Genomic DNA, 27996 nt, shown 5'->3' with positions numbered 1-27996 from the left:
GGCAGGCTCACGGGCGTGGAATATCTGAACCACACCATTAAAAGGCATAAACCCCGAGCCACGAGCGAACGCGTTGTGTTTATTGCTACAGCGCTGGAATAAAAGTCGCTTTACCTCTGATAATTACCAGCAAGTCATTTATTTCGTTCACATTTAAAGCCTCCACAACAGTTTAAAATGTTTAAATTATTACTGTGCTATATAGCCATGAGGTTTGGATGGGTGAAGCCAAACATACACGTGGTTAATGCCATAGAAATGCATCTTCTCTGTATTATTGTTAGCAGGCTTTTTTTTCTCTACACAAGTGCAAATAAAAGATACAACTGCTGTTTTTACAGAGTATTTGAAAGTAGGTGCTAATTTAACAAGTATAAGGATTCCTAATTGAAATGTATACATAGTTCAGACAAGGTTTGAAGTAACACAGACCTATGTATATTTCCACAACGTAATAATCCCAGTGTTGTTAAAACTGCACTTGAATATTAAGTATTATCACAGAAGCAGGCAAAATAGATCCTCCGTCACTACTCACTTAAAAGGTTTCTTTTTTAGAAAGACAGAATTTCTAAAATCTATTTTTAGATGAAGTGCAATGTAGGCCATAAATATTGTAGACCATAATTCTACATCTTAAATGTTATTTAAAAAAAAAGTTATAGTGGGTTAATAGCCACAGAAAAAAAGTGATCTAGACTTAATTTAAACTGTGAATCTACTTGGAAAGGTTGGGCCAGCAATTGCTTTTGGAGCACATGTGGCCTATGAAAGCATATGAAACTGAAGCTGCTTTTCAAGCACAGAGGTTCACAAAAGTCCTTTAAAGTTCTCAAAATCCTGAACAACCATCTCCAGTGTATTTAAGATTTCAGTTCATTCTTCCACCGTACTTTCTGGATTTCCTGATAAGCTCTACCTATGAAAAACCAGTGCTGACAGTGCTATTAAATACACCCTGCACATCAGAGATCCCCATTCAAACCTGTCACCTCCTGTCCATTTCATCAGCAGAGCTTGCAGAAGCAGCAGCCAGCACAGCTTTGCACAACTGGGCAGGATGCTTGAAACTATGGGGCCCTGAAATCAGGCAAGTTGGCTACTGTGAAATACAGGCAATTCATCAGGACACTGCTTCCCACCACTTGCAAAGTGCTCCTTGGAGTTAGATATACCTTACAGTACAAGGTAGTTTATTGCCTTCATGACCACAGAATTCCTATTAAATGCTTGGGCCTTTCAGTTATCGATTGATAGGGAGTGAAGGTGTTCAAGCCAAGTAAAGAGGAAGCTAAACGTATCTTTGTGCAACTGGTCAATAAAGTGACTGAGCAATCATCAACAGGATATTTATTTTTATAAAAACCACACTAAACTATGAACTTTGGCTATTATTTTAAACTTTTGAATATTAAATTGTACTTTGGAAATAGTTCTAGGCTTTCTGCTAAGGCAGTACACTTGATGTCTTGCTATACTTTTGCTAAATTATTTCAATGAGGAAAAAGGCAAATGGTATCTCTGTAAGGAAAGGTCTTCCCTCACGTGGAATATCAAGGACAGCAATACAAATCCTGACTCTTAGGCAATAGCACATCTCTTAAAATTAGGATGCATGCAACAGCTGTATCTCTGCCTTATACTAGAAGCATGCCAGACAGCACATTTGCAATTCTTTGTGGACAAGAATAATCCCTCTGAAAGATTTGACCCCTCCCTCCATTTTATCATGTTGAACCTCCAGCTATTTGTGTCCTGATGTGTGCATTGTAATCATTCAAGTTTTAAACTTAGTAGTACAGACTTAGAAGCACTGATTATCACAGCTTCTACATTATCAAGTCTTCAATGCTGTAAAATCAGTAGCAAAGACTACTGGAGTCAGTAATGGGCAGAAATGGTGAATCATTCCATTATTGCCTCATAAGCCACTTTCTGGGGCATTTGATCCCAGCCCTGATCCAAAGACCACACTTCTTCTCCATTCTAGCACTTTCTCTACTCCCCTATCAGCTTCTAAAAGGCAGCTCTGGACCTTTTTTATCTAAGGGGGATAGAGAAATACATTATGTAAGGGATTTTACAGAGAGAAACAAGATGACATTATTCTTATGAGCCATTCACTCTTCCATTTGTAAAGGAATGAGTTCAGCCTACAACACATTATAAGCCTATGAAAGAAATCAGTAAGGAAAAGAAAAGAATTGGATTGCACCACACTGCTGACAGGGTGTTAAACTTCCAGCTGCTTGCCCATCTTGCTGAGGGCATCGCTGACAATGTCCAGCTCATGCCGTAGCTCATTCACCACGCTGGCAATGCTTTTCGTGTCTTTCAGGATCTGCACACTCTGTGTATATGGATTGTACTTCACACCAAATGGACGCTTGATGGTTTTCGCAAACTCTCTATAGAAGTGAAAAAAAAAAAAAAACACAGCCAAAAACCACCAGTGCATCCTCTGTGTGCAGCCAGTATAAATAACCACTTTTCAAAACTACTTAAAAATAGTTCTTCATCTCTCCCACCCACCACATGGAAGATAAAGTAAATACCAATCTTGACTTTTCAATCCCATAAAAAAATAATTACTAAACTGTGATAAGAATAAAAGGATTTGAAGCTGCTACGGAGAGATGTACAAAGTGAAATCTGCGTCTATAAAAGAGGAGGGGAAAATTCGTACCTCATCTTTTCCTTTGCTTCTTCAAAACTCTCAGAAACAAAGTAAACCTCCTGGAAAGTTGTAATGAGACATTCTTGCTTGCAGGTGACCTTTGGATCAAAAGGCTTGACCTTGGCACTGTCAGAGAGCGAGTGCTGGTGGTGTGTTATCATGGGTCAGAGGAGCATCACCATCCAAAGAATCCATGAGGAACATGACACGTAGTAAAATGAATAAAAAAGATTGAGACGATATTTAGTGCATTGCATCTTAAAATTTTTATCTGCAGATAAACAGCATTTAAAGCTTAACAGACTGAATTACTCTGAATGGTCATATTCTGCCAGTCTGTGTCAAAAATGGGATTCCACAGACATGAGGCTCATGTGTAAACAAGAGCAATATTTTCTGAATTTGGTTAAGCCAACAGAGCTTTAATCTAAAAGAAGATGCTTGGACCCAAATGTTAAGAAATGCCAGTCATCTACTGCTTCCTGCAAAAGACAGGGGATCTGCTCAGCATATATCCAAAAGCAGCAACCACTGCCCATAATTATTGCCACAGTGAATTTTCTTAAAGCCTGGTAGGTATTTAAGAGTTTTCAAAAGAAAGATTTTTAGAATTATACTTTATAAAAAGCAGGGCAAAATAGTGGCAATAATAACCAGGTACAAAGAAAAGAGTTAAATAAGCAGCAGACATTCTTACCTTGAGCTCACTAATCGAAGAGAGCAAGCCAGCCCCATAAACTCGTAGTTGTCCCTCTTGCTTGCACAGGCCAAACTCTACAGTGAAGAAGTAGCACTGAAACAAAGAAGAAAGTAAAATAATTCAGCCTTCATCAAAGATGCTGTGGTGAAGTAGATGTGAGCATTTCTATTTGCAGGTAGCATCAAATAGTGGTAAACATCAGACAGTCATCCCTCAGTTGTCCTCAGATATTTAAAGAGGGAATCCAGAATGAAAGGGGGTAAAGAACCACAAGATTACATGATTCTCATGGGAAAGGTGGATGTTATAGATCACCCATCGAGGCTAGAAGCTGCTAATGTTAGTGGGAACAGTGAGATGTAAATCTGTTTCGAGAAATATTGATGTGAAATGACAGCCTCAGCTTAAAAGAAACTGGATGGAGAGGGCGTCTGAGTGAGTGAAAACAGCCCACTACAGTTTGTTTCTCATTTGCTTAGTGTCCTGTAAAATTGAAGATTTTCAGTTTGGTGGATTTCAGGATTTCTGCAGGTATACAGGAAGAAACATTATTTTCTTAGATGGCTTAATTCTGCTCCCACTGAAGGTAGTAGAAATTTTACCACTAACTACACAAGGTGGGGAAAAAAAGTTACTAAACCAATTCTTTCATAACTGGCATCAATTATTTTTCATCTAAATTTAATTTTAATCTCAAAATATTTTTGCCAGAAATGGATGTCCAGAAAATTAGATTAATTTATATTATTTTACTTTCTTGGCTGAAGACTACCTAATGCTAGCACTCACCACATTGAATATCATTTCAATTCCTTCTACACATTAAAGAAATAGATTACTTTTAAAATCCTTGAATCATGTTCCCGTTAGTAAGAAAAGTTTTGTTTGGAAGAAATAGATCAGAGAATTTCAGTCTGGAAAAAGCGACCTACCAGCAGAAGCTGAGCCGTTACTTGACAGTCAAGTGAAGAAAAATACCAGTCATCTCAACTTTAAAGTGTATTTTTTTCCTAGCATGGAAAATTTTTGTATGCCCCAAAACCAGGGACCAGTGAAACACATATATCTTACAGCTGTTCTGGCTAATGTTAACATGAAGCCCAAAATTTATTCGATGGAGTGGGATCAACCTAGTAGAGCACAAAGCTTTTGATAGAATCACTGGGCACTCAAGCACTCACTGTTGCCAGTTTTTGGACAGCCTCATCTGAGGCCCCAAGTGATGCAAGACCAATTTCCTGGGAGAACTGAGCAAAACTGGGTTCAGCCAAAAGAGGGACATGGCCTAGGAGCTCATGGCAGGTATCACTGGAAAAAGAAACAAAACAAGAAATCTCATTATTTGTCTTTGTGGCAAAGTGAAAAAGCAGCCCCCCTGAACAGATACAATGTCTTGCATTAAGCTTTAATATCCAAAAGACAGAAAAATGTCACTCACTTATCTGAAAGCAACTGGGCAGGTCATACCAACTCTCCATAAATACCTAAATGCATATTTTCAAATGAAGTTGTCTAAAATTAAGATCTGAACTCCACATTTATGAGGCAACTGAATATTAAACTAACTGCACACAGTGACATCAGTAAGAGATCTCCAGTAACATGTTGTACTTTTGAAAATCCTGTACTTATAAAGGTAGGACTTCAGCATGCTAAAACTCCATTATATTCAGTGAAGGCTGAGTCTTCAGCACCTTAAAAGTAAGTTTTATGATGGCGTTCTTGAACAGCTTTTAAGTAGCTTGGCTCTGAACAGCAAGAATCAAAACTTTCTCTCTCTCAAATTCTACCACAAGATTAAATGACTCACGGCTCTGGTGTATAGAGAGGGTCCGAGCTGTGTCTAACATATTGAGTGCAGTGAAAAACTCTGAATGCTAATCCTGCCAAGAAGTCTCTGGGAGACAGATATCCAGCAACAGGGCGAATGGTGAAACCTGTACGCTCTGAAAATGAACAGAGAAACTGTACATTAGTTTTGTGTAGAATGCACAACGTTGACAGCTTTCCTGCTGCAACTGGGGTGAAAACCACAGCACTACCTTGCCTCAAGAGCATGTGGGAAAATCAGACAGATTTTAGCCTAATTAGAAAAATTAGGCCTAAACCTGAGAATGACCAACATTTATTAAAAATGTCCCTATCTCTGTGTCAGTGGATTTCCTGTGATTCCATGCCTAGAGTCAACATTACAGCTACATATCTCTTTAGCCAAGCCCAAGGTATCATTGTCCCTCAAATGTCACTGTTTTTATATGTTCAAGACACAATACTTTAAAACACAGATGGCCAAAAGGCTTCTTAAAGGACCAGAACAAATACAAGCAAAAGTGACCAAGAATGTTCCCTTGTGCCAACAAAATAGTGTGGGCCTTAGTCTTTTCATGTAAGAAAATTAGCACATTACCTTTCAGGAAGCGGGACACATCTTCCAGCTGGGGGATATTGTCTTCCCTGTAGCCACAGTATTTGGTGAGCAAGGGTAAGTTTTTAAGGTACTCTCTGCAGGCATGAGTTGGGTAAAGGTTGTTGAGCTCTCGGTACACAGTCCCCCAAGTCTTGATCTCCTCCTCAGTGAATTCAATCTTCGGAATTGGTTCACCACTACAAGGAGAGGAGGAAGAAAGGATGTTCCTCAGTAAATGCTTAATAACAGGTGACTCATTTACCTACTATTGCTGTTTAACATCCATATGGCTGTGACACCTGGCCAGGGTGCATTAGACACTGTCAAATGCACAGTGAGATCTGGTCTATGCCCTGGAGAGCTTTTAGTCTAAGGGTTTGCTCTTTTTTCCACCTAAACCAATTGTCAGGAATCTTTGCATTGACGTCACCAGAGCCTGAAAGCTTTGGTTCCGTAAACAGTTTCTTAGGTGTTCAATTCTGAGAGTAAGATTAAAAATACTTGCATAACCTCTTTACAGCTTCAGGATCTGAGAACGCATCCTTTTCCCAGTTGAACTTCCATGTCTACAATTACTTTCCATTACCCTTTTGATTTGTTTTAGGAAAAGAGAATTCCCTAAATTAGCAGCACAAAGCAGATACATCTGGTAAAAATCACACTTCTATGCAGAAGAGGCAAGCACCTGTCTGAACATATTAATTGTAGTCTGTCTCTCCTATTTAGTCCTCAGGAGCTTGATTAAAATGGATTACAGCAATGGTAGTGTTACACTGAGCTTCCACTGCCAGTCAGGTAACCAGCATGGCAATTTTTTTCCCAAGGGAATCTCTGTCAACAACACATTAACAGTAATCAGCTCTGTGCTGTAGTAACAGTTGCTTTCTTGGTCATTTTCAATTGAGGAACTTGACACCTAAATTCGGTCAGGCAACATCAACATGAAAAATCGCATTTAGAAAGAATTCACAGCACTGAGTTGTGAAACTCTTACTGCTTTAAGAGCTCCTCCCCCAAGCAGCATCTCTAAAGACAGAAGTGCTTCGAATTTCTTTTCACAGAAATCTTCTTATCTACACATCACATGCATTAGTTTGAACCCGGAAAGAAAATTCAAGTATTAGCATTTGCCCAGAGAGTTTACACTCTGTGGTCAATGGGCTATACTGGGGTTTGCCTCCCTTCCCTCTCCTTTGCAAAGAAGACTCATCTGCCCAGATGGCCAGTAAGTCCTGGCACAGGCAGCTGAGCAATGTGCATTGTCTTTCTTCCTTCGTTGCTGCACCCATTTCCAGGGAAGTGGGGAAGAACTGCAGAGTCCAAATGCACCACACTGGCATTGCTGCCCATCTGAGGACCAGCACTACTGCAGATGCCATAATGGCCAAGCAGACTGACCAGAGCTGCAAAATAAGCTAGATCTACCTGTTAATCTTCTCTTATATCTCCCTTAATTTTACCCCCTTGGCTCTGACTCCTGAGCCAAGCATATCTCAGCCTGATCCAAGCCCAGGGAAGGTGAGATCCTCACAGTCCACTCTGCTATTATTTCAAAGCACCCAGAAGTCTTACTCTGGAAGAATTCAAGCTTACTGTTTGTAGTTCATAGCCAGGTCTGCAAAATACTTTCGCCTCTTGCGATAGACATTGTCTTTGAAACCCTGGTAGGGGAAAGGAAGACAACAAAGTTAAATAAGTTTCTAACCTGTAATAAATAAATTAATTTAAAACAAGACGCATGACACTTCAGTTGGGAAATACAAAACTATGCTGTGTAAGAATGAGAGGACAGGAACCTCATAGCTATAGTCTGAAATGTTCAATAATCAGGAAGTAAGCAAATACTCCAAAGTAAGAACGAGCTGTTTTATGTATACAACTATATATTCAGTAGACAAGGATTAATTTTAATCATATCAGTATTTATACAAACTTTGTAACTTGCTGGATTATTCTAAATTACAGAACAAATTGCTCATTTGCACTGCCCAAATAGTAATTTGGTTGCTCCAGTAAGGAAGAAAGAAGGAGGAGGAACAAAGCCTGCGTTCTTTTTTTTGTTGTTTGTTTTTTGTTTTGTTTTGTTTTGTTTTTTCTTTTTTAATTTGTATGCAACCATTCAGGGCCCAGACCTGGAGTTCTCACACAAGTAAGCTTGCAGAAAGGCACAGGAGTTGAATTCAATCTTGCCTGAATTAAGAAAGAGACATGAAATCCCCAAGAGAAGGTGCTCAGACCCACAGAGGCACCATTGGGGGAGAGGAGAGGGAGGAAGAAAAGCTGCAATTTTTTAAAGTCAGCTCCACAAAGTATTTTTTCACTACAGAATGGGTGTAGGGAGGAAAAAGTACTTACTGGATGGTCAGCATCCAATTCGGACCCATACATCAGCACTCGGTTCGCACACTTATCCAAATCTGAGATCTTCTTTGGAAACCAGGGAACATTCTCCATGTCTGGGGAACACATGGAATCCACAAGGTTATTAATAACACCGAGCATGCTGAGGGAGGAAACGCTGCTTTCAAGAATGGCTATGGCGGTTACAGCTAAATCTATAAATTAAAAGGGCATGAATAAGACAAGAGACTCCTCTGCCTATCTGGCACCAGCCTACAGCTCACACTTCCTCCTCGGTCACTGCCACAGTCTGCCTACAGAGCACAGCCAGCTCCAAAGCCTCTGGGAAGGAAACAGTTAACATGGGTTTTCTCTGGCCCTTAAGTGTTGTTAGAGTAGATCCAGAGGCTCCCAAAGAGACAAGGTCTCCTTGTGTGCACTGCTGGGAATCTTGTAGTGCACGAAGTGTACAAAGGAGTACAGAAGTGATTTGCCTGTGGTCCCTGGGCAGAATGGGAGCAGGTTAGAGTTCTCCCATCCTGCTTTACTGACCACAGGAAATAGATGTTTCTCTATGGTTATGTACCTCAGATGCATCCAGCTTTGCCTTTTGAGGAGTTTGTGGGGGAAAAGGAATAGGAGGCCCTGCAACCTTAGAGAGGGGCATCATTACAGTCTTGCTACCAACTACTTTGGGGTTATTTTTAGCCTAAGAGGGTTCTTCACCAAGCTCTTGGCAGAGCAGTTAATACACTGTTTTTCTGCCTCAATGCTCTTCAGTTTACTTAGAAAGGTCAGGGCACTGTTTGGATTGAATTTCACTTTACTTAGAGCTAAAGTAAGCTGTTTTATCCAAGAGCACCAGATCTGTCCTTCACAAGCACAATGGCTGAGAAATACATGGGACCAGCTTCCTACTACCCTGAACTTAGGGCATCTCTTTAGCTAGAAGTAAAGGTAAACAGGATGTGAAGCATCCTAAGGTTAAAAGGCACCTCTTTCCCACTATTATAAGGGATCAGTTACATTGAAAAGTGGTTAAAAAATAAGGAAATCAAGAACTACATGAGGACATTGCAGAATCCATCTTGCACTCTCTCCAATGTCTGAACTGAACTGGGATATGCCAGTGTTACACCTCCATCATGATGGTGTTCTCAAGCCCTGCATTCAGGCTTTGCCTACAGGCCAGCCTCCGGTGACCTGCATGGATGCAGAACTCTCACTGGTGCCAGCTGGGCTGTGCTGCTGAGGGACAGGAGCACAGACAGCAGATACACAACTGGCAGCAGCTTGAAGCAGCCTGTACTGCCAGGTGGCACCAGCCAGCACAGCCCTGCTCATGTCAACCAGACTACACTCAGTCTCAACACAGAAGCACGCACCTGGTAACTGGTGACTGAAGACACTACACAAATGCAGATGTGGACACCGTAAAAAGATTTCAAACCAACACAGTCAGAAGGGCATTTTCCTCAGAAATGCCTTTTGTACTTACCATATTCGTGGACATTGAAATGCTCCGCTGGGCTCACAGAGACAATGTTGACGTGGGATTTCAGGAGCTGGAAGATCTCGTTCAGTTGTTCCCTGTTACTGTCACAGTCCACAAAGATCTCAAACTCAGAATTTCGTCTCTTGGACTTCCGTGACTCAATGTGTACCAGATTTACATGCTTCTCCTGTTTTGTAAGAAGTAATGTTTTCAAACAGGTAGACCAAAACCTAAAATTTGTTTTTCAAACTAATGTTTTACTACCATGGACAATTTACTATCTTTATGAAGCTATTTTAGTTAACTGGATCTCTTGATAGCAATTTGCTTTTTGGAGGGGGGGAAATTTTTTGATTTTCCATTCAGAAGAAAACGAAAGAGAACTTGTGTTCTTTCAGTTTTATTTACATGCAGGAAGCACACAGAAACAGTCAGGAAGTTTAAATTCACAGACCTTTTTCTTTCATCCTTCCCATAGGAAGCTGATTAGCAACTGGGTCTGGGGAGGTTCACCAAAATACTGATCAATTCACCATATAATTATTTAACAACCAAGCAAGAAATTTTAAAAGTAGTAGTTTTCAGGGCATAAATTTCACTTCTTCTTTATTTGAAAAATTATTTAATCCTGTTTTTTATATTAGGATCATTGAGAAAACCCCAGGCTAAGACATGCAGAGCCACATGACAGAGCACAGTGGCACTGCTGCATATATTCCTTACACAATACCTGCCCAGCAGCTGTGCAATTGCAGTTCCTCTGCCACCCAGAGTCTGGACACACAGGGTGACAAGGGCACTGGACTCAGCACAGCACCCCAAATATCTACCTGCCATCAGCAGGAGCTTCAGACCCACCTCTTATACTCTGCAAAAACTAGTCCCAATCCTCTTTTCATAAGGGGAAAAGACAAACCTCCCTCAGTATTTAGTCCGTGCAGATGAGAATTTTTGTGAACATTTTTAGCCAACCATCATCTAATTTCTGAGGAATAAATTTGCCTTTCTGGGTAATTTTGCGTGCAAAGTGGGAGCCAGGTGAAGAATCATATTCTTAACAAATGGATGTAATTAATTCTAGTGTGTTCCAAAAATATCCTTACAATTTCAAAATACAGAGCAGCTGTAGCAATATGATTATAATGTACCTGAAAGAGTTTTAATGCTTTTACAAGTCCTCCGACTTCATTCTTCAAGGAAAAAATGATGGCTGTCCTTCCTCTCTCAGATGCATTGCCTTCATTCTCTTTATTATCTTCAATCATCATGTAAGTTGACTTATTTAACTAAATTCAGACAAATAAAAAGGTTTTTTGAGCAGGAAGTAGTGCAAAAAGTGTGAACTTTTACATTTCAGTTTGTCTTGGGGTAATGCTGTGCTTTGACTGGTCAACCACAAAAGGAAAATTATGAACTAAATCATTACACAATAACAGGCTTAAGGTTAAGGGACACTTGGAATCTGTGAGATCTGAGAACGAAATACCAAGATATCTTTTTTTTTTAGTTGAATGGTTTTATAGACATCTTTAGTCATTCCCAAGGATGCAGAAAATGTTTTCAATGTGTAGTTTATAACTAGCATTGTTACCATGAGGAAGGGGAACTATAAGGTGTCAGCAGAAATAGTATGTTGAACAAAACACTTCATTAGCAAGCTCAACAAATGTTAGTAAAGAGAATAATCCACATCCCACTGGATGTAAATAGGAAAAGATGGAACAGGATTCAGTAGACCAGAACTGAAAAATCATTTGCCTTTCTCTCATTACATAACTGTAAAGTACTGTCTCCATTGAGCAAGGAGACAAATATAAGGAGTTAAAATGTTATGCTGACCAGAACCTGTTGACTAGAGAGACAATCCCACTCTGATCAGCCCCAGCCAAGCTACTCCATCTGCCAGGTTCCCCAGTTCTTATGTCAAACCCTTGGCATAATCACCCAAATCACACAGTAAAAATTCAGACTTCAAACACTATCGGACTGTGTGATTTTGTACCTTACTAGTGATCACACTCCTGGCTGTGTTGATATCAAAGACCTTAGCTACAGGTAGCCAGGCCATAAACAGAGATAATATTGAAACAGTTAAGAATGTGGAAAATGCAAAGTTAAGAAAAAATATAAGGCTTAGAAGAAGAGGCCGTGTCTCACGTGTCTTCAAACCTTGCAAAAGTAGAAAGAAAAAAGGTGAGGTTTCTGAATTAGTCAGCAAGACAGAAAAGGAAAAATGAAGGCACTCTATTGCTATTTGGAATTATTTTTTGATCTGACACAGCTTTTAAAGATATGACTATCTGGAGACATTTTCAGAAATGGAAAGAGCAAACCAAAAATGCAATCAAAACACACCAGTTCCACTGACTCCCTTCTACAGTCTCTCCAACTTTAAACCTCTTTAAAATTGATAATACTGAACAGCTAATTGTTTCTATCTGTAACTGAGTGGTTTAAAAATAAAAACCCCCTATTTTACCTTTCTTCTATCAAAATGTTCTGATTTACTTTTCAGATGAAGAAGGCAATTTGCCTCACAAAATAATGAAATTAGTTTCGTCTTAAATTGAGTGGTTTACAATGAGGCAGGTATTTGATCATGCTCTAAGAAAAGTTTCAAGAGGGTTACTGTATGTGAGCATTTTAGGGTGGCAAGGTGGTATCCCATAGAAGAGGTCCAAGCCCGCTGATGCTAATGAAAATATGTAGATTTCTGATATTTTCTGATATATAGGTCCCCATCTCTAATGAGTTTTCACTATATGACAAGCCTGAACAACAGTGTCAGACCTTCACACTGTTTCTGATTCAGAAAAGTCACCAATCTCCATCAGCTGGAGTCCAGACATCAAATTCTCTGCTGAAAGTGTGTGACAGGGCCCAGTCCAGGTTCAGCTGAGCAGCTTGCAGGTTCAGAGTTTGCTTCAGTGTCCAGATCATGATCACAAGAGCCAGGAAGAGGCACTGAGCAAAGGTACTTCAGGTAGAAAAGGAATATCTACTGACTCCACAATTCCATATAGGCTATTGGCTGTTTTCTCAAGTGCAAAGACGGCCATTTGTGTGAGCCAAATCCTATTCAGATTGTACTGCTGTAGAAGAAACTGGATGCAAAGAAGTCTCCACTACAAATAGAATTAGATAGTGGTCTTTGAAGGCAATAACTGATGGGCTGCTTTATATATATGACTAATATGCAGCATGTTGGCTTCATTCCATATTCAGGATCATGACTGAAGACCAGATCACCTTATGAGATTTGGCACAGTTACATGCAATATTATAAGGTGCACAGCTAGAACAGAATACAGGCATCAAAGAGTTCTTATTTTGTATTTCGCTGCTGCAACTAACTGTGTCTAGTGATACCTTAAGCCCCTAATGGTTTTTTATTTTTCTAATAGTTATAAGACTTGTAAATTTTATAGGTAGGTTTTAAAAGCAGAAACCCCTCTGTCCCTTGTTCCTTTCCCTTGTTTATACATTCCCTAACCCTTTTACCCCATTCTATGCCTTCTATATCAACCTACCCCTGAATCCAGTAGCAGTGTTTAGTCTTTTGTCAAGGTAAAGGCCCAGACTGTTTGGAGAACAGCGTATCAGGGCCTAAACCACAGAGTACGGTCAAAAACTAGGTGACAATATACCCTTTGTACTCTGATGAAGCTGAAGATGATGAAGTAGGTGGTCCCAAAAAGACCCCAGACCCAATTCTCAGGGGGAGGGCCCGGGGCGGTCCAGAGGAAGGGCCAAAGGGTGGACACATCTGGGATTGGATGGATAATGCTATAAAATGTAACCTCTCGGGCACGGCCGGTGCGCGCGTCTATATCACCTATTGCCTTGGCAAATAAACCCTTTCTTATCTCACCCCTAATTAACTGCTCCGGAGATTTTTTTCAGAACCAAAATACACCGGCAACACTAGAATCAGGTGACAACATTTATAAAGTTATAGGTTTAAGAGACTGATGAAGAAAATACAACAAAATGCAGTATGTTCTTATATTAAGTTCTAGAAATGACTTCTAACTTGTAAATTAGAAGAAGTTGCAGAAGAGAAATTCAGATGCCTACAATGCCAAACGCACACCAATTACATCTTTAACCCTACACTAATGCTGATCTTTCACTTTCAATCAGAATCTGGACTGTAGACAAGTCTGCATTAATGCAGCAACCATTTGGGTGCAAGGCAACAAGAGAAAATGGTAATGCAAAACAATTCCTCTCCTCCAATGGCTGCACCTTCACATTCATTTTTTATTCTGTATCAGTAACTAAACTGTAATAAAATCAGACACTTTTCCTTTGCACGGTAACACATTCAAGCCTTTTGGAGGGTGAGGGGGAATTAATATTGCATTGATGTTTTTTATGAGTGATGTAAATCATGAACTGATTTTCCATCAACCTGACTCTGTCTTGATGAAAATATGCAAACAGAAGCCTAAAGCCTTTATTTAGATCAATAACTAGGTGTTGGGAGGTTAAAGATTATTCTTTTGGAGCTCATAGCAATTACCTTTCCTTTCTCCTCCTCCCCAAAGAATATTCTGTGTGAGATAGATATTTGAGGGTGCATGTTTTGTGATTTAATTCATTATACTAATGGATGACCAGGATTTAAAATTATCCAAACATATTCATCTAAAGGAAATTACATTTTAGAGCCATACATTGAAGACAAAAAAATATTTTTAAAAAAATATTTGATACGGATTGACATTAATCATGCTTGATAAAAAGTCTCAATGGACATTTTATAACCTCCTCCCTCTAAGTAGCTGCTTACTTTGTCGCTGTCCTTTTGACACACTTCTTAGTAGGGAAGGGTGAAGACATGATATTACAAGTGACCACGACTAGATGTCACTTTACATGTACATTTTCCAGCCACACCAAAGGTCTTCTTTAGATTTAGTTCTCAGTCACCAAACCAAAAGCTGTGCTGAACACCTTATTTGGCTTCCAAACATCCGAGGGCTACAGCAAACCAACATTTTTGTGAAACTTTTCTCCATTACAGCATTCTTGTTTTCACAAGGAATTTTACAGACTTTATCAGTAACTGCAGCCAGCACATAAGCTCTGATTTTATCTGATCTTCTCTGACACATTGAGCATATTCCCACTGTAACGGGAAATAACCTAGGAGTGAGTTTTTCTGGGCTATATCACACCCTGTGTCTCCTAAGCAACGATGCACCAAAAGTTACTTTTATTCTACCTTAATTTCATGCGCCCGCATTTGTGTCTTACTACTTTTTTCCCCCCCACTTCTGACCAGAAGCAGCATAACCAGTCCCATCCCAATCCCAGCGATGAAACGCTCCCACCGATACCAGAGGAGCCGCATCCCAGGGCAATTAACCGCTCTCCAAGTAACCGGGACCAGGAAGCTGCGCTTTCCCCCAAATCCCCGCTCCGAGAACCGCGACTTCAGAGAAGCAGCGTTTTCCCCCCAAAGCTGTCCCCGGCGCCGGTTCCGCTCCCCTCCCTGTGCCCATCCCGCTCCCCTCACCTGTCCGGCGGGATCCCGGCTCGGCGCCGCTTCCAGGGATGCTCCGCGGCGGGGCGCGGGGTGCATGGCCGGGCGGGCACAGGGCAGCGCCGGGACCGGCCGGCTTTATGGAGGGGCGAGAGCCGCCCCTGGCCGGGGGAGGGATGGAGAGAGGGAGGGAGGAAGGCGGGGGGAAGCGCTGCCCGTCCCAGCTGGGGAAGGGCCTCGATGACCCTCTCCATCGCACCCGCTGGAGGCTGTTTGTTCAGAGTTCGCAGAGCAGCGATGCTCAGATGCAGCCACCGCGCACCCACCATCGCTGCACCCCGGAATAACCCGCGTAAGAAGAGCCGTTTTCCCTCCTGAGTTACACCTCCTCAGTCACCCGTACAAGGTCATTTAATAGGGGTCAGAGAAGACTGACTTTTTATGGGTAACTCTGTGAGGTTCGCATTAACACCGACTTGCACCCCACGGGGTTGAGGGGAGCAAGTGTTTGGATGGAGGGGATCTGTCTTCCTCCACCGTGTCCACACAGCCACTTCCAAACATTTGTCTGTTCGCTGTAAAGTGTTCTTTATGCTGCCTGTGGGAAAGGGAAGGCAAACTTCATCAGAAATGAGAAGCGGTGAGGGCTGGGCCGGTAGCAGAGGGGCTCTAAGCAAAGTTAGCCCCAAGGTGACAGCTCAGCTATGGGGAATCAGCAGTGAGGGACTCCTCTAAGTGCTCGACAGCACGTAGTACAGGTTGTAGTCTCAAAGGGAAACATGGCAGGTAGATGTATTGACCCCTTCACTAAAAATAACAGTGCATTTTCTGCTGTGAAAATAAATTGCAGCATATTACTTCTTTTCTCAAAACATTCTGCGCATACAGGAAGAATAATTACATTTCTGTTAGCAGGAAACTATGTATTTTCATATCATATATGTTGTCATTCATTTTCTGCGTACGTCTAGACGTATGTTTATATTTTAAAAATTCATGGTTTTTAAACTCCAATAATCCCAGTCCTCACTGTCTCCTCTCAGGTCAGACTTGGCAACATTAAGATAAGGGGATTTGTGGTCCACAGCAGAAGCCAAAACGTTCCCCAGGAACATAATCTCTTGGAAGCTTTAAGAGTCTGGAGGAGGAGAGATTGATATTTTTTTTTTACATTGCTTTCAAACCTACCTTTCAAAGAAATACTCAAAATCAGCAGCAATTAGTTTTACCCTAATATATTCAAGTGTCTGAAAAATCTCCTGTATTTTTCTCTTCAGCGCCTAAAATATTGAAACCTTGATTCCAGCTAGATCTCTTAGACACTGGTGTAATGTCCATGATAAATTATACTGATGAAGCCAATATGTGGGCAAACACCTAACTCAGGCAGGCACAGTCACACCTGCACCAGCATCTCCAGTGATGTCGCTGTCTTCCTTCTTCCCAGAAGATATTAAACTTCAAACAATCCTCTTTCTAAGAGGACCAAGGGTGGCTGGCTCTACTCCAGCACAAGAGTGAAAGAGAACGGCTGTAAGTGATGACATAGCTGGAAAAGCCATTATTTTTTCCAGTTTGCTAATTGAAAGTATTTAGTGATGAGATGCTTCAATTTTCCGTTCATAAAGAAAATGCAGTATTTATTCATATGTCTTAACTTTATAACAGACATGTCACTTCCTTCTTACAGAACAGATCTCCTAATCAAACAAGCTGACTCAAAAAGCAAACAATTCGTAGGATCTTTACCCAGAATCCTAAGTGTATGAGAGCCTGATATTAATGATAAATATGTAAACATGGCTACAGTAAGACATTTATAATAGAATATGACTAATCTGTCAATTTTTCCTAGCTCAAATGCAGCAATAAGAAGAACTAACGTCATTCTGCATAAATTTTTTTTTTTAATTACTGACTAGGTAGCCTTCCAGAAGCCTTTCCATTGCAGGTAAGCATCTTTTATTTGGAAATCTGGGCTACTTCCCCCAAAGCAGCCAGGATGAAATTCCCATGCTTTCCTTTCTGTCAAGATGTTGTGCTCACCCTTGGTAAAATGTGAAAGAAAACACAAAATACAATTCTCAGTCACATTTTCCTCAGGCATCAGAAGACAGCTGAGTTCAGGTCATTTTAACTGTGAATGAAGGAATTTTTTTAAATTCTTTTTTTTACTTTAACTCAGATCTATCTTTCCTTCAAGGGCTATAAGCTTTCAAAAGATACATTGGGAAAGCCAGTTTACTCTTGGTGTGCACATATGGGTTATTCTAGTGTTAAGGGACACCAATGTCCTCCCCTACAGGTCAGACCTGTAAAGATGCTCAAGAAAGAGCCAGTCCACCCAACCACTTCTAAGCAGCAGCTTTGTTTCCTCTCTCCCCAGGAGACAGCAGAAGCAGTGGTTTGGTCACCATCTACAGGTACCTGAAGACACGAAGCACAGGGAAGGGCACAGGACAGTCCGAGGGGCCACATCAAGTCACAAATGGTGAAGCTGAGCTCAGCAGAAGTACATGAGCTTCACAGCACATGAGCCATGGAGAGGATATAAACTGAGCTGCCAGCTATGCCAGAGTTAAGGGCACTTCCTACCTCTGAGGGCCCAGTCTGATAAACAGACAGGAGCATCCTTGCCTCCCATCCTCGCCCTGTCATTTCCAATTTGAGCAGGAACTTTCTGGGACACTGGTCATCCCTCTCCTCATACTCTCCAGAGCCCACAAGCAGCTTGGCCTAGAGCTGCTGAAACACTGTGAACAGGTCAGTAATGGCCAAGGAAATTTAACCTAATATGAAATTAATTAGTTTCATAAGGAAACAACTGGGGTGCCTAGAGTTTTGGGGACCAGATTGAAGCTGATTCACTGGTTTAGTAAGAAGTGCTTGTTCACCACAGCCCATGCCCCCGTAGTCTGAAAGGGCAGAACCACAAAGCATGAACAGACTCGATTACAGCCTGTTTTCACTGGGTGCTCACTGGACCCTACTCTGCTCCTCTCTGCACAGGCTTTCCAATTCCTGGGAACCTGTGGATGATTTTATAGGAGAATTACTTAAAAGTAATGAAGCGATACAGTGATTAATTTTTCTTTAAAGCCCACAGGAGATTTCTCACATATAGCCTCTCGTACAGACAAAGCCCTCCAGACAGATAATCAGCACCTGAGGATCCAACACAGGTTTGACCCTGCTCAAAAGTGGGTCAAGCTGATCACAGGTTTTGCAGGACAGGGCTTTACCATGTGCGGCTGCCACAAAACCTGTCACGTTGGCACAGAGCAACCGTGACAGCACTCACCATGAAGGCTACGAGACCAGCTTTCAATTACATTATTCCTTCATAATTCCTCATTAAATGAATTCTCCTCTTCTCAGCAGCATCTAGATCCAAGTGAGAGGGTGGTGTTAGACTGAAGTTCTGTATTTTCTGGGTCCTTTGTTAGAGTAGCTCCAGGAACATCAAGCGACTCCAGAACACCACAACTCATTCCTCTTTCTCAGCTGCTAACTTACAGCTGTCTCTTCTCCTCTAGTTTTTGGAGAGTTTCTGTTTTGTTCTTCAAAGCAGGAACTTGACAGCAGGGCTTGCCATCAGCCAGTGGTTCTGACACTTGGGGGTACATGTTTGTAGAAAAATGATCTGGGAATTTTTAGGCTGAAAAGTAGTAAAAACAAACTGTCACACCTCCAAATCATCCATTCCCTAGAAAGCCATGCAGCACAGGGACCCACTTTTTGCTGTCTGTGAAACACAACAACATAAACCTTCTGCCCTACCTCTCCTCTTTCTCCTACTCTGAGAAAGTTTGCTCTCCATGGGTCACGGGTCAAACACGAAGGGACTCAATTAACCTGGCACATCTTTCCAGACTGAGCACAAGCCTGATATTCACCAACACTCTGAAGAAGGTGGTCTGTGGGGGGGGGGGAAAAAAGACGGAAAAAAGAAAAATCAGTGTAGTACAGGGGCTCCCACTGGGGGAGAGATAGAGTCAGAAGGTGATTTTGTTCAACTGTTGAAGCAAGAACCATGGAAGGGCAGATTGGGAATGATCTGTAAGGATATTAATCTGCTGCTGAAAGATAAGATTATCTACCTGAATACAGCAAGACTGAAGGAGAGAATCAGTCAGCCCTAAAGTCTTCTCAATCCCATCGAGGTCATCAGTGGGAATTACCCCTTCTCCCCACGTGATAGGAGAAAGTGCTCTAATCTCCAGTAGGGCAATTTCACAATATCACTTCTGGGGTATAAACCTCCTCAGCCATCCCTTGGACTTCATGTGGCCCAGCCATCTGCCTTTCCAACCAGGAGTGTTTGCCTGAGGCAAAATGGCCACTTGAAGCTTTTCCAGAAAAGGGTATGAAGTGTTAAATCCCTGAACAAAACTGGTTTAATACAACTTAATACCAAGGCTGCTCTAATTACTTTCTCCAGAATTACTGAAAATTCTAATCACAGCCCCCTGCCTTTCTGTTAATTAACTGCTGCAGACAAGTCATGCCTTTAAGAATCTCATAGCACTTAGGCAAGCACTACAGAAGTTGCAGGGAAGAGTGAAGATGAACATCACGCAGCCCTCTGAAACACTGTTTTTCCCCAATATAGGTTTTACAGATCTTCCTCATGTTCTGATTGAATTTTATTGATGCCCTCATATAATGATGCCCAAAAACTGCTGGTCTGAAAATCTGACTCATTTTCTTCCGCTGATTTTTAATATTTATAAAGCATTTATTGTCGGAACACCCAAGCAACATTTGCTCCCATTCACTTTCTAATCTTCATTCTGCCAAGTTTTGACTTCTCCCATTCCAAGGAGGTAACCTATCATTGTGGCTTAGGTCATTTACCTAAATGCTGGGAATTAAAAAGCTTCAAATCCAAAGCTTTTCAAATTTTCTAAGAAATGTATGGGTCTGAAATCCCAAATCCCTGGCTTTCTACAGGGAATACTTCCATTTGCTCCCTTCTGTGAACCCCCAGTTCTTCCAAAAAACGCTTCCCAGAGCATTTCACCAGCACGAGGCTACGACAGTGTCACGCACTGAACTCACAGTAATCACCAAGAAACGTCTAGAACTCTCAGTGTGATAACTCATCCCCTGAGAAGGGAACCACATCCCCATGAGGGTGGTTTGGCAATCAGTTAACTCTTGATGCTACTGAATAGTTGTTGAATAATAAAGCATTTCATTCTTAAGCAGTTAATATGTAACAAAAGAAAAAGGGAAATTTAGGTTCCACAGTGATTTAAAACATTTACAAATATCTTTTTGCAATGAAAAGTGCAAGAACCAATGAGGCAAATTACCCACTTGGTGTGACTCAGCCAGCTGTAGTATCAACAGCCTTTAAGCGTGCTTAGTTTGAAAAGCCAGAGCTGCTGTGTAAATCTACTGAAGCACATACAGCCAACAGACCAGTCACTGTTTGTATATTTGTTTTGGACTGTTTAAAGAAGTAATATTAGCCCTTTCATCTGAGTCAGGAAATATTTTTCATTTCATAAAAGCTAAATAAAATCACGAGTGACATGAGTTACTTTCTGGTCTGAGCAAACAAGGTGTAGTTTTTCCTAACATCACCTTTGCAAGCTTTTTGCAAAGGTTTAGTTTACATGCTGCTGGGACAAGGGAGAAACCAGGCTCTAATTTGTATTCACTATTGAATATCATACCACAAACTTAATATCAATCAGCTACATTTAAAACAAAACTACTGTCTGACTATGAACCAAAGTCCTGAAAGGACTCTTTGCTCCAATTACTCTGGAGTTTGTGGGTATAGAAGTGCCAATTACAACCTTCTTTTTTTTTCTTATCTGCTCAGTGTTGGCCAAGTCACCTCAAGTTAAACCTGCAGGAAGCAACAGAGCTCTGGTCCTGCACCAGTCAGCAAAGATTCCCTGTGTTGGTAGAGTAAACAGAATTTAGACCAGTCAGAACCATCAGCCAGGGGTGGGGAAAGCCAAGTGGAAAGCTGGACAAACTGATCTGCATGCTGTCTGGAAATGCAGTGCAGCCTAGAGAGGACAAGGAAATAATACATTTCCATCAGTACTACCTGAGCCTGACAAATACTGCTCTGCTCGGGCTTGCACCCCAATCCTGCCCTCTTGGGGGCAGGTGGGCAGTGCCACTGCACCCGGGCAAGGGGAGCAGGGCAGCCCGGAGATGGCACCCAGGTTCAGCCAAGAGGTCTCCAGACAAGTCCATAGTGGCAAGCAGTTCTGAGATCGAGCTGGGAAGTCACATCGTCAAGCTGGGATCAGCAAGAGCCGTGACCAAGCACAGTTTACCTGCTGTGTAGCTCAGGGTGAAGGGGGGGCTCACAGCTGCTCTCACAGTGGTGTGAGCTGAGGCCACACATCTGCACCACACCAACCCTGGCCATCAACCCTAGAGCCCTGGCAAGGGGAGGGAGGCTGAGAAGCTGCTTGGTGCTGAGGGCTCTGGCACCAGAGTGCAAAACACCTAATCTGAGAATGAAAGACAAAGCTTCCAAAAAGAGCCTTCCAAAGCATCTCAGAGCCTTAGGCAACCTCAACCACCAGCACTGAAAACAGCCACTCATAGCATTTAGGGATTACTTCTGACCAGGTCCTGATACTACTCCATCCCATATAGTACAAGTGGACTCCATTCATGGAGGAACCACCCTGGTAACATTATTTCTACTGCATTATAATTTTTATTTAAAACTTCAGGAATTATCCAGTTCTTTCACATCACAGACAAACAGAAAGCAAAATAGTCAAATGCATAAATAAGCCTGCTGATAAGAGCAGTCACTGAGTGTTTGTTAACCTCAGCCTGTTGGCCTAATTAGTAGAACAGCAGCATATTGTGTATTCAAAGTGAGGTGGAGAGCGAACAAAGGAGAAAGCTTTGTACTTGCTAATGATATGAGTAAGCAGAGCTCAGAAAGCGATTCAGCAGACTTTGATCCACTCAGGAAAGAGACTGAGAGCTCTTCAGGTACTCCTGAAAACACAGCCTCACCCTGAGTGTGCGTTAGTTACCAAGCCTCTACCATATTCATCTTCATTTAGGAATTTTATCCAACATTAGACTTGTTGAATGTAAGAAGCAGAAAGACTGTATTCCATATGCTTTGTATATCTTAAACACAGCAGGGCCAAGGGTAGTCAAGAGCTAACTCTAAGGTCCAAAAGATCACAGAAGACATTAGGTCTGTTCAGCCTGGAGAAGAGGAGACTGAGGGGAGACCTCATTGGAGTCTGGAACTGCCTCGTGAGGGGAAGAGATGGGGCAGGCACTGATCTCTTCTCTGTGGTGACCGGTGATAGATCCTTAGGGAATGGCCTGAAGTTGTGTCGGGGAGGTTTAGGTTGGATATTAGAAAAAGGTTCTTCGTCCAGAGGATGGTTGGGTGCTGGAACAGGCTCCCCAGGGAAGTGGTCACAGCACAAGCCTGACAGAGTTCAAGAAGCGTTTGGACAATACTCTCGGGCACATGGTGTGACTCTTGGGGATGGTCCTGTGCAGGGCCAAGAGTTGGATTTGACAATCCATGTGAGTCCCTTCCAACTTGGCATATTCTGTGATTCTGTGGGTCTGCCTGTTACAGCAGGTTTTTGGTGCCTGTTTCACCTCCATGCTGTAAATGCTTGGCCTTTCTGAAACAGAGGATGTGTCCAGATTTTTCATTTCTAAATCTCTTATGTTCTTTCAGAGTTTCAAAATGAAACGAGCTCAGAGGACCATTATCAGTCCACAGACTTCAGACACCCCCCAATCCACTGAAATCGCGGTGTTCATACAGCGAAACAGATGACTGAGGGCAGCGGCTGGTCTAAGCACTGACCACTGGCCAGCATGAACAATATAAATTAGATCACAGTCACTGTCTGCTGTAAGGATGAAAACCAGCAATGTAAACCCATCAATTCACAGCGGCAACTTAAAACACACTGGCAATTGTGAAATATCCAGCCTCGGAGCTGTGAAACACATCATCATTTCCAAGACTGGCAAAAGCTATTCATCTCACTCTGCTCTCATGACAGAGTTTTTTCCCCTCTGAGTTTCTTTTATCTTATTAGATTTTAGCTCCATTTATAGATAGGACAATTTTGCATTGGGGCAAAATCAATTAGTTTGCATCAAAGGAAGGCTCCTTAAAATGTAACACTAATGAGTTTCATCTGCCTGATTAGAGGGCTTTGCTTTTAGGAACACTTAGTGCAAAATTTTATTTCAGAGAAATACAACATTATAAGAATATTTAAGGCTAAAATCATTAGCTAAACAGTAACCATGATCATGGATAAAAGATTAGGGTGGTAAACTGAGAGCAGACATACAACTGAGAAGAGGAAGCAAGTGTAGATCAGAGCAGGCTAATGAAAATTTGTCAAAGATATGTTTGTGAAGCAGAGCTCGGTACAATTCACAACAATATATTTAGTGAAGTAACACTGTTCCTGCCATCTATTCACAATGCTTTTAGGGACTGAATGAAAAAGAGTTAGGGAGAAAAGAGAGTACTAATTTTTAGAAAGAAAAGATGGGAAAAAAATTCATTCTGGATGAGTCAAATTAATTTTTAGTATCTGACAAACTACCTGGATTTGCTTATTTTTAAATCTGTTTTTAGTCAAGAACAAATTGTGTTTAATCAACTTCGGTTTGATTGATGTAAGACTTGCTCCAGAGGACAAAGAGGATTAAATAGATTGGGTATTTTTCACTTTTAAGCTTCTTCACCCACTTTCTCTTACCCATTAGTAAAAACAATTGAAAAAAAAAATATAGTCTAGAATTAACTTCCTGAAAGATGGGTGTAATTTCACCTGAAAAATTACATGATAATAGTTATCAGAGATTTGCTGGTAAATTTGGCATAGCACACCGTAAATGACATCTGCAAAGCCCCTTACTGGGTCATTTGTGAACAACAAACACATGACATCAGCACATGTAGTAGAATATAAGGGAACTGTCTTGTGATGTGATTACATCTCCCTTCACAAACCTCTCCAGCACAGACACTAGAAATGAAGAACTAGAAATGAAGGTGAGGTGTTAGGAGAGGGCAGGCCCAAGCTGCCAACAGACACAGCTCCATTCAAGAGGAAGCAGAAAACCTACATTTGGACAAGGATGTGCTTTTACATGATGCTCTCTGTCTGTGGCCAGACAAAGAAACCACTGTAAATCTCTGACTGTGCTCTCAAAACCAAACAGGCAGACACAGAGCAGTACAACTGCACAGGCTGGTGGAAAACAACCTGAATCTGCTGCAGAATCACATCCCAAGGCACCGAGGGGTTATGCAGCTTAAGGCAGTTACATACAAAAAGCCTTTGGATAAACAGAACTGAATTCAAAACTCTTTTATCTCTTTCCTCTGCTTTGATAAGGTTTCAACTTGAACATTACCCCTTTTTGTCAAAACTATCTTGACCTGAGACAGGCAACACCAAACCCTTGACGTTTTTATCCTTTTGCCAATCTAACACAGGAATTTAAATTTTAAAAAACTCATTTCAAACACCCATGTGTCCTCTTCTTCTGATGCCATGCACATACTGCACCTGTGCATAATCTTCCTCCTGCCAGCCTTCTGCATCAGGTCAACAACAACAACAAAGACAACTGAAGCTGCTATTCATAAGCTTTTTGTTATCTCAAGGAAGAAGCAAAAGGGCTCAGAGCATGTGTGAGAAGGAAAAACCTTTGTTTAATTTAATTATGTTTACTTCTTTCAAGTCTAAGTAAACTCAGGGATCAGCAGAACAACCGGTTAATTAAATCATGACAGTGGTTCCTTAACTCTGAATGGGCAATCACATCATGCTGTGTCGCATTCAGCTTCCAAAAAAGTACACTCAACCTTTACACTGTGGACCAAAAATAAGTCTACCTTTTATACTGCAGTATAAAAGCTCTTCTAATGCAAGATGACAGTTATGGAGTAGCACTGTGATTATTTTCAATACTTCCATCTTGAGGGTTGACTCCAGATCCATTGGTGAAAGTTACTGATAACACTGCAATAAAAGATCTGGTTCTGATCCTCAAGTTCATCACTGAGAGCACTGGTCAAGAGGGAAGCAAGCAGGGTGGGCTCAAAAGCACACGTGCACAGATGCTACCCTGACTCACTGCTGGATGGTGTCCCTGCCCATCTGCTCTGGTGTCCAGAAAGGCTGGAGAAGTGGGAAGGCAGCAAGAAGTTTGCCTCTTGGGGCTGCACCTGGCTGCTCCTGCTGGGTTTGTCCCTTGTACCACAGACAACTCCAGCCCCACCCCAGAGCAACCCCATGCCAGTATATTGTGCATCTATCTCCCACTACCTTTTAGGAGTCGTGAGAACTTCTCCAAGAGAAGGAGAATGAAAATGACAAATCTCCCCTTCCTTTGGGCTTGGGACTTTCCTACGTGGACAGCTCACATTGCACAGCGCCAATACATTTAGGTCCCTTGAGGACTTTCCTTGGACTTACATCATTTGTCAACTCTTAGGCAACTTCCTGTGTTTCTTTTTGTCTCCTCATAGATGTCTTCCATCTACAGACTCTTTCCTTGCTCTTCCCTTGCTCTTCCATGCTTTCACCATTCATTTTTCCCTTTCCTATTATTCCAGACTTTTCTATCCACTACTGCTCTTCCTTCCATTCAGCCAATTCTAATGGCTTCATCACAAATGACAAAATGGAGTTATTGTGCAGTTTTGTTTATTCCCACCCAAGGTGAAGTGTTTCTCCTTCTTTTCTATTCTCTTAAGTCACTAGATCAAAATCTTTACTAGTCAGGCTGGCATAAGCTCAAAATGTCTTCCCATGGTTCCTCTGTCCAGCCTTCCCACCTGACTAATGAGGAAACTCTCTGATGTTGAATAAAAGAGTTTGTGCACTACAAAGACTTTTTAATGAAAAATAAAACCTTCTGACATCACTGGCTACAACATCGTGGCTGTATTTCAGAGCAGGATAAAACTGTGCCTCTATTTTCCTGTATGGTTCAATATCCTCCTATTGACAGAAGATAGGGTGATTGGTCTACAACTGGAGACCAGGAAATGATTTTTCTGATTTCATTAGAGTAATTGACAAAAGCATTTCCTTTCTGTGTAAGGTTAACAGATGGCTTGTTAAAGTTACAACGTCTTTAAACAGAGACGTCACAAAAAATTATATGCATGACAACAAAAATAATATTGATACAAGCTCATCGCACAATTAAAATGAAGTTTGCATAACCTGAAGCACAGAATAATTAACTGCCACCATTGCAACACATCTGCTTTTCTAAGATTTTCTTGGAACCTGGATGAAGGGACATAAATGGGGCAAGTGCTGACACGGGATTTAAGTTACCAGAGGCACAAACATGCAGTTGGTTACTGTGCCTACTCCACATGTACAAAGAAACTACCATGGAGGTACAAGTAGGTTACATCAAGGCTTGGATATTAACCCCAGTAGTAACAGAGTATATTAATCGCACAGATTTTTTAATTTTGGGTAAAAAATGTTTTCATGCAGAAAGACTGAAATCAAATTCAAGATTGTAGGTTCCTACTCATGCCAACAGCTGTTACAGACCTAGCAGGATTGAGTTTTCCAGGCAGGCATCAAGCAGGCCCCTTCCTCTCGTACCTACCCACCTATCAGCCCAGGAGTACACTGCAGTCTGCTGTGCTCATCCCACGCCAATGTGCAACACAAGCATCAACCCTGCAGGACTCTGCTTCCACACCTCACCTCTGGCAGGTTCAAGATCTGTGCCAGGCAAGCATTTGCAACACCTGAAACTGCCTCACGTCCATCCTGATTTGGCTCCCTGAGCCTCACCCTACCAGCAAAACACAAGGGGAGTGGGTGGGTTAATTAAAAAAAATAAATAAATCCAGCAATACTAGTTTGCCCACCTGTAGTTTTTACGACCTCACATTCATCTTAAAGGTGTCTCATTTCCATAAAAGCAAGAAAACTGCAAAGGAGATTCAGCTTTGAAAATAGAAAACTTAATTGATGTTAGATCTTTGATAGGTGAAGCACATTAGCCATCCCACCTGGACAGATCTAGAATGCTAACATAGTTACTCATATTTAATACCTTTCTCCTTCAACATCACACTTACTATTTATGTTCTTTACTGTAATTCTTCCAGGTTTTTCCCTGTCCTCTTTTCAGTATGCCTTCATCTCTTTTCTTTCTCTAGTATTTCTGCCTTATTTCTCTTCACAGCATCCTACCACTTACCTTTTCAAGCATGCTCTTTTGCAGTAGTCTGTATAAATTTCAGCTGTCAAACTTTACTAAGACATCGTTAAGACATGCAGCTAACTCCCAGTGACCCAGGAGAAAGAAAGAAAATGGAACCCCAGTGGATTTTCCCTGCATTTGTTCATTTTCTTCACAGTAACAGCTCAGAAGCAAACCTGTTCCATTACCAATTTTAGATGTCAGCTCCTTGGGTTATATAACCATTTTTTTGAAAAAGAGGTAAATAATTGAATCAGGGAGGCAAGTAAAAGGACGAATAGGAGCAGTATTTCCCATTGCAAAGCCTCTGTTGATAGCTATTGGAAATAACCTGGTTTGTTTTACCAGCCTGGTGATGTCAGGTTCACTCAGCTCACACCTCGTCGGCTCTGACTGAGGGGCTTCGCTCACTGCGGGGCTGACGGGGAGCAAAGCAGAGCCCCTCGCTGCTTCTGCTTGCCTTCACATGAAGGATCTTTGGGAAATTGTATAACCATACAGCAGACTGGTCCTTGCCCCAGGTGTAGCAGGTTCTTCCTTTCTCACTGACTTTGGCAGAGCACATGAATTTCATCGTCATCTCCGACAAAATGAACAGCAAGCATTATAAAGGGAAAAAAAAAGGTATTTAATTTTGAGGGGG

General features: G+C 41.5%; 1 protein-coding gene across 4 annotated transcripts; it reads right to left on the bottom strand.

Moving 5' to 3' along the window:
• Positions 1-112: 112 nt before the first annotated feature.
• TPH1 (tryptophan hydroxylase 1) lies at positions 113-27292 on the bottom strand. 4 transcript variants are annotated; one of them, XM_051804332.1, is made up of 11 exons: positions 27229-27292; positions 10768-10905; positions 9623-9806; positions 8140-8240; positions 7378-7445; positions 5785-5981; positions 5188-5323; positions 4559-4685; positions 3375-3470; positions 2687-2820; positions 113-2408 (listed from the first exon to the last, which is right to left on the bottom strand). In XM_051804332.1, the coding sequence occupies exons 2-11, from the start codon at positions 10885-10887 to the stop codon at positions 2234-2236; spliced, it is 1338 nt and encodes a 445-aa protein (XP_051660292.1). In that variant the 5' UTR covers positions 10888-10905; positions 27229-27292; the 3' UTR covers positions 113-2233. The 4 variants fall into 4 exon arrangements, with proteins under 4 accessions (XP_051660292.1, XP_051660291.1, XP_051660290.1 ...); XM_051804331.1 differs by lacking the exon at positions 27229-27292 and adding an exon at positions 18412-18566; XM_051804330.1 differs by lacking the exon at positions 27229-27292 and adding an exon at positions 15144-15229.
• Positions 27293-27996: the final 704 nt, after the last annotated feature.

This window comes from Manacus candei, unplaced genomic scaffold (genome assembly GCF_025592945.1).
Source record: "Manacus candei isolate 608988 ecotype Guabito, Panama unplaced genomic scaffold, ASM2559294v1 h1tg000060l, whole genome shotgun sequence".
NCBI lineage: Eukaryota > Metazoa > Chordata > Aves > Passeriformes > Pipridae > Manacus > Manacus candei.
Note: the sequence above shows the minus strand (reverse complement) of the source record. Positions and strands in the feature narration are given on the sequence as shown.

Excerpts from the sequence above, each read along its gene's own strand:
- TPH1 (XM_051804330.1), bottom strand. The coding sequence starts at position 15,209 with ATGCACCCCGCGCCCCGCCGCGGAGCATCCCTGGAAGCGGCGCCGAGC. Across the intron at positions 8,241-9,622 it reads TTTCAATGTCCACGAATATG|ACATGGAGAATGTTCCCTGG; the intron begins GTAAGTACAAAA and ends TGTGTTCCCCAG. Across the intron at positions 4,686-5,187 it reads CCTCTCTATACACCAGAGCC|TGATACCTGCCATGAGCTCC; the intron begins GTGAGTCATTTA and ends TTCTTTTTCCAG.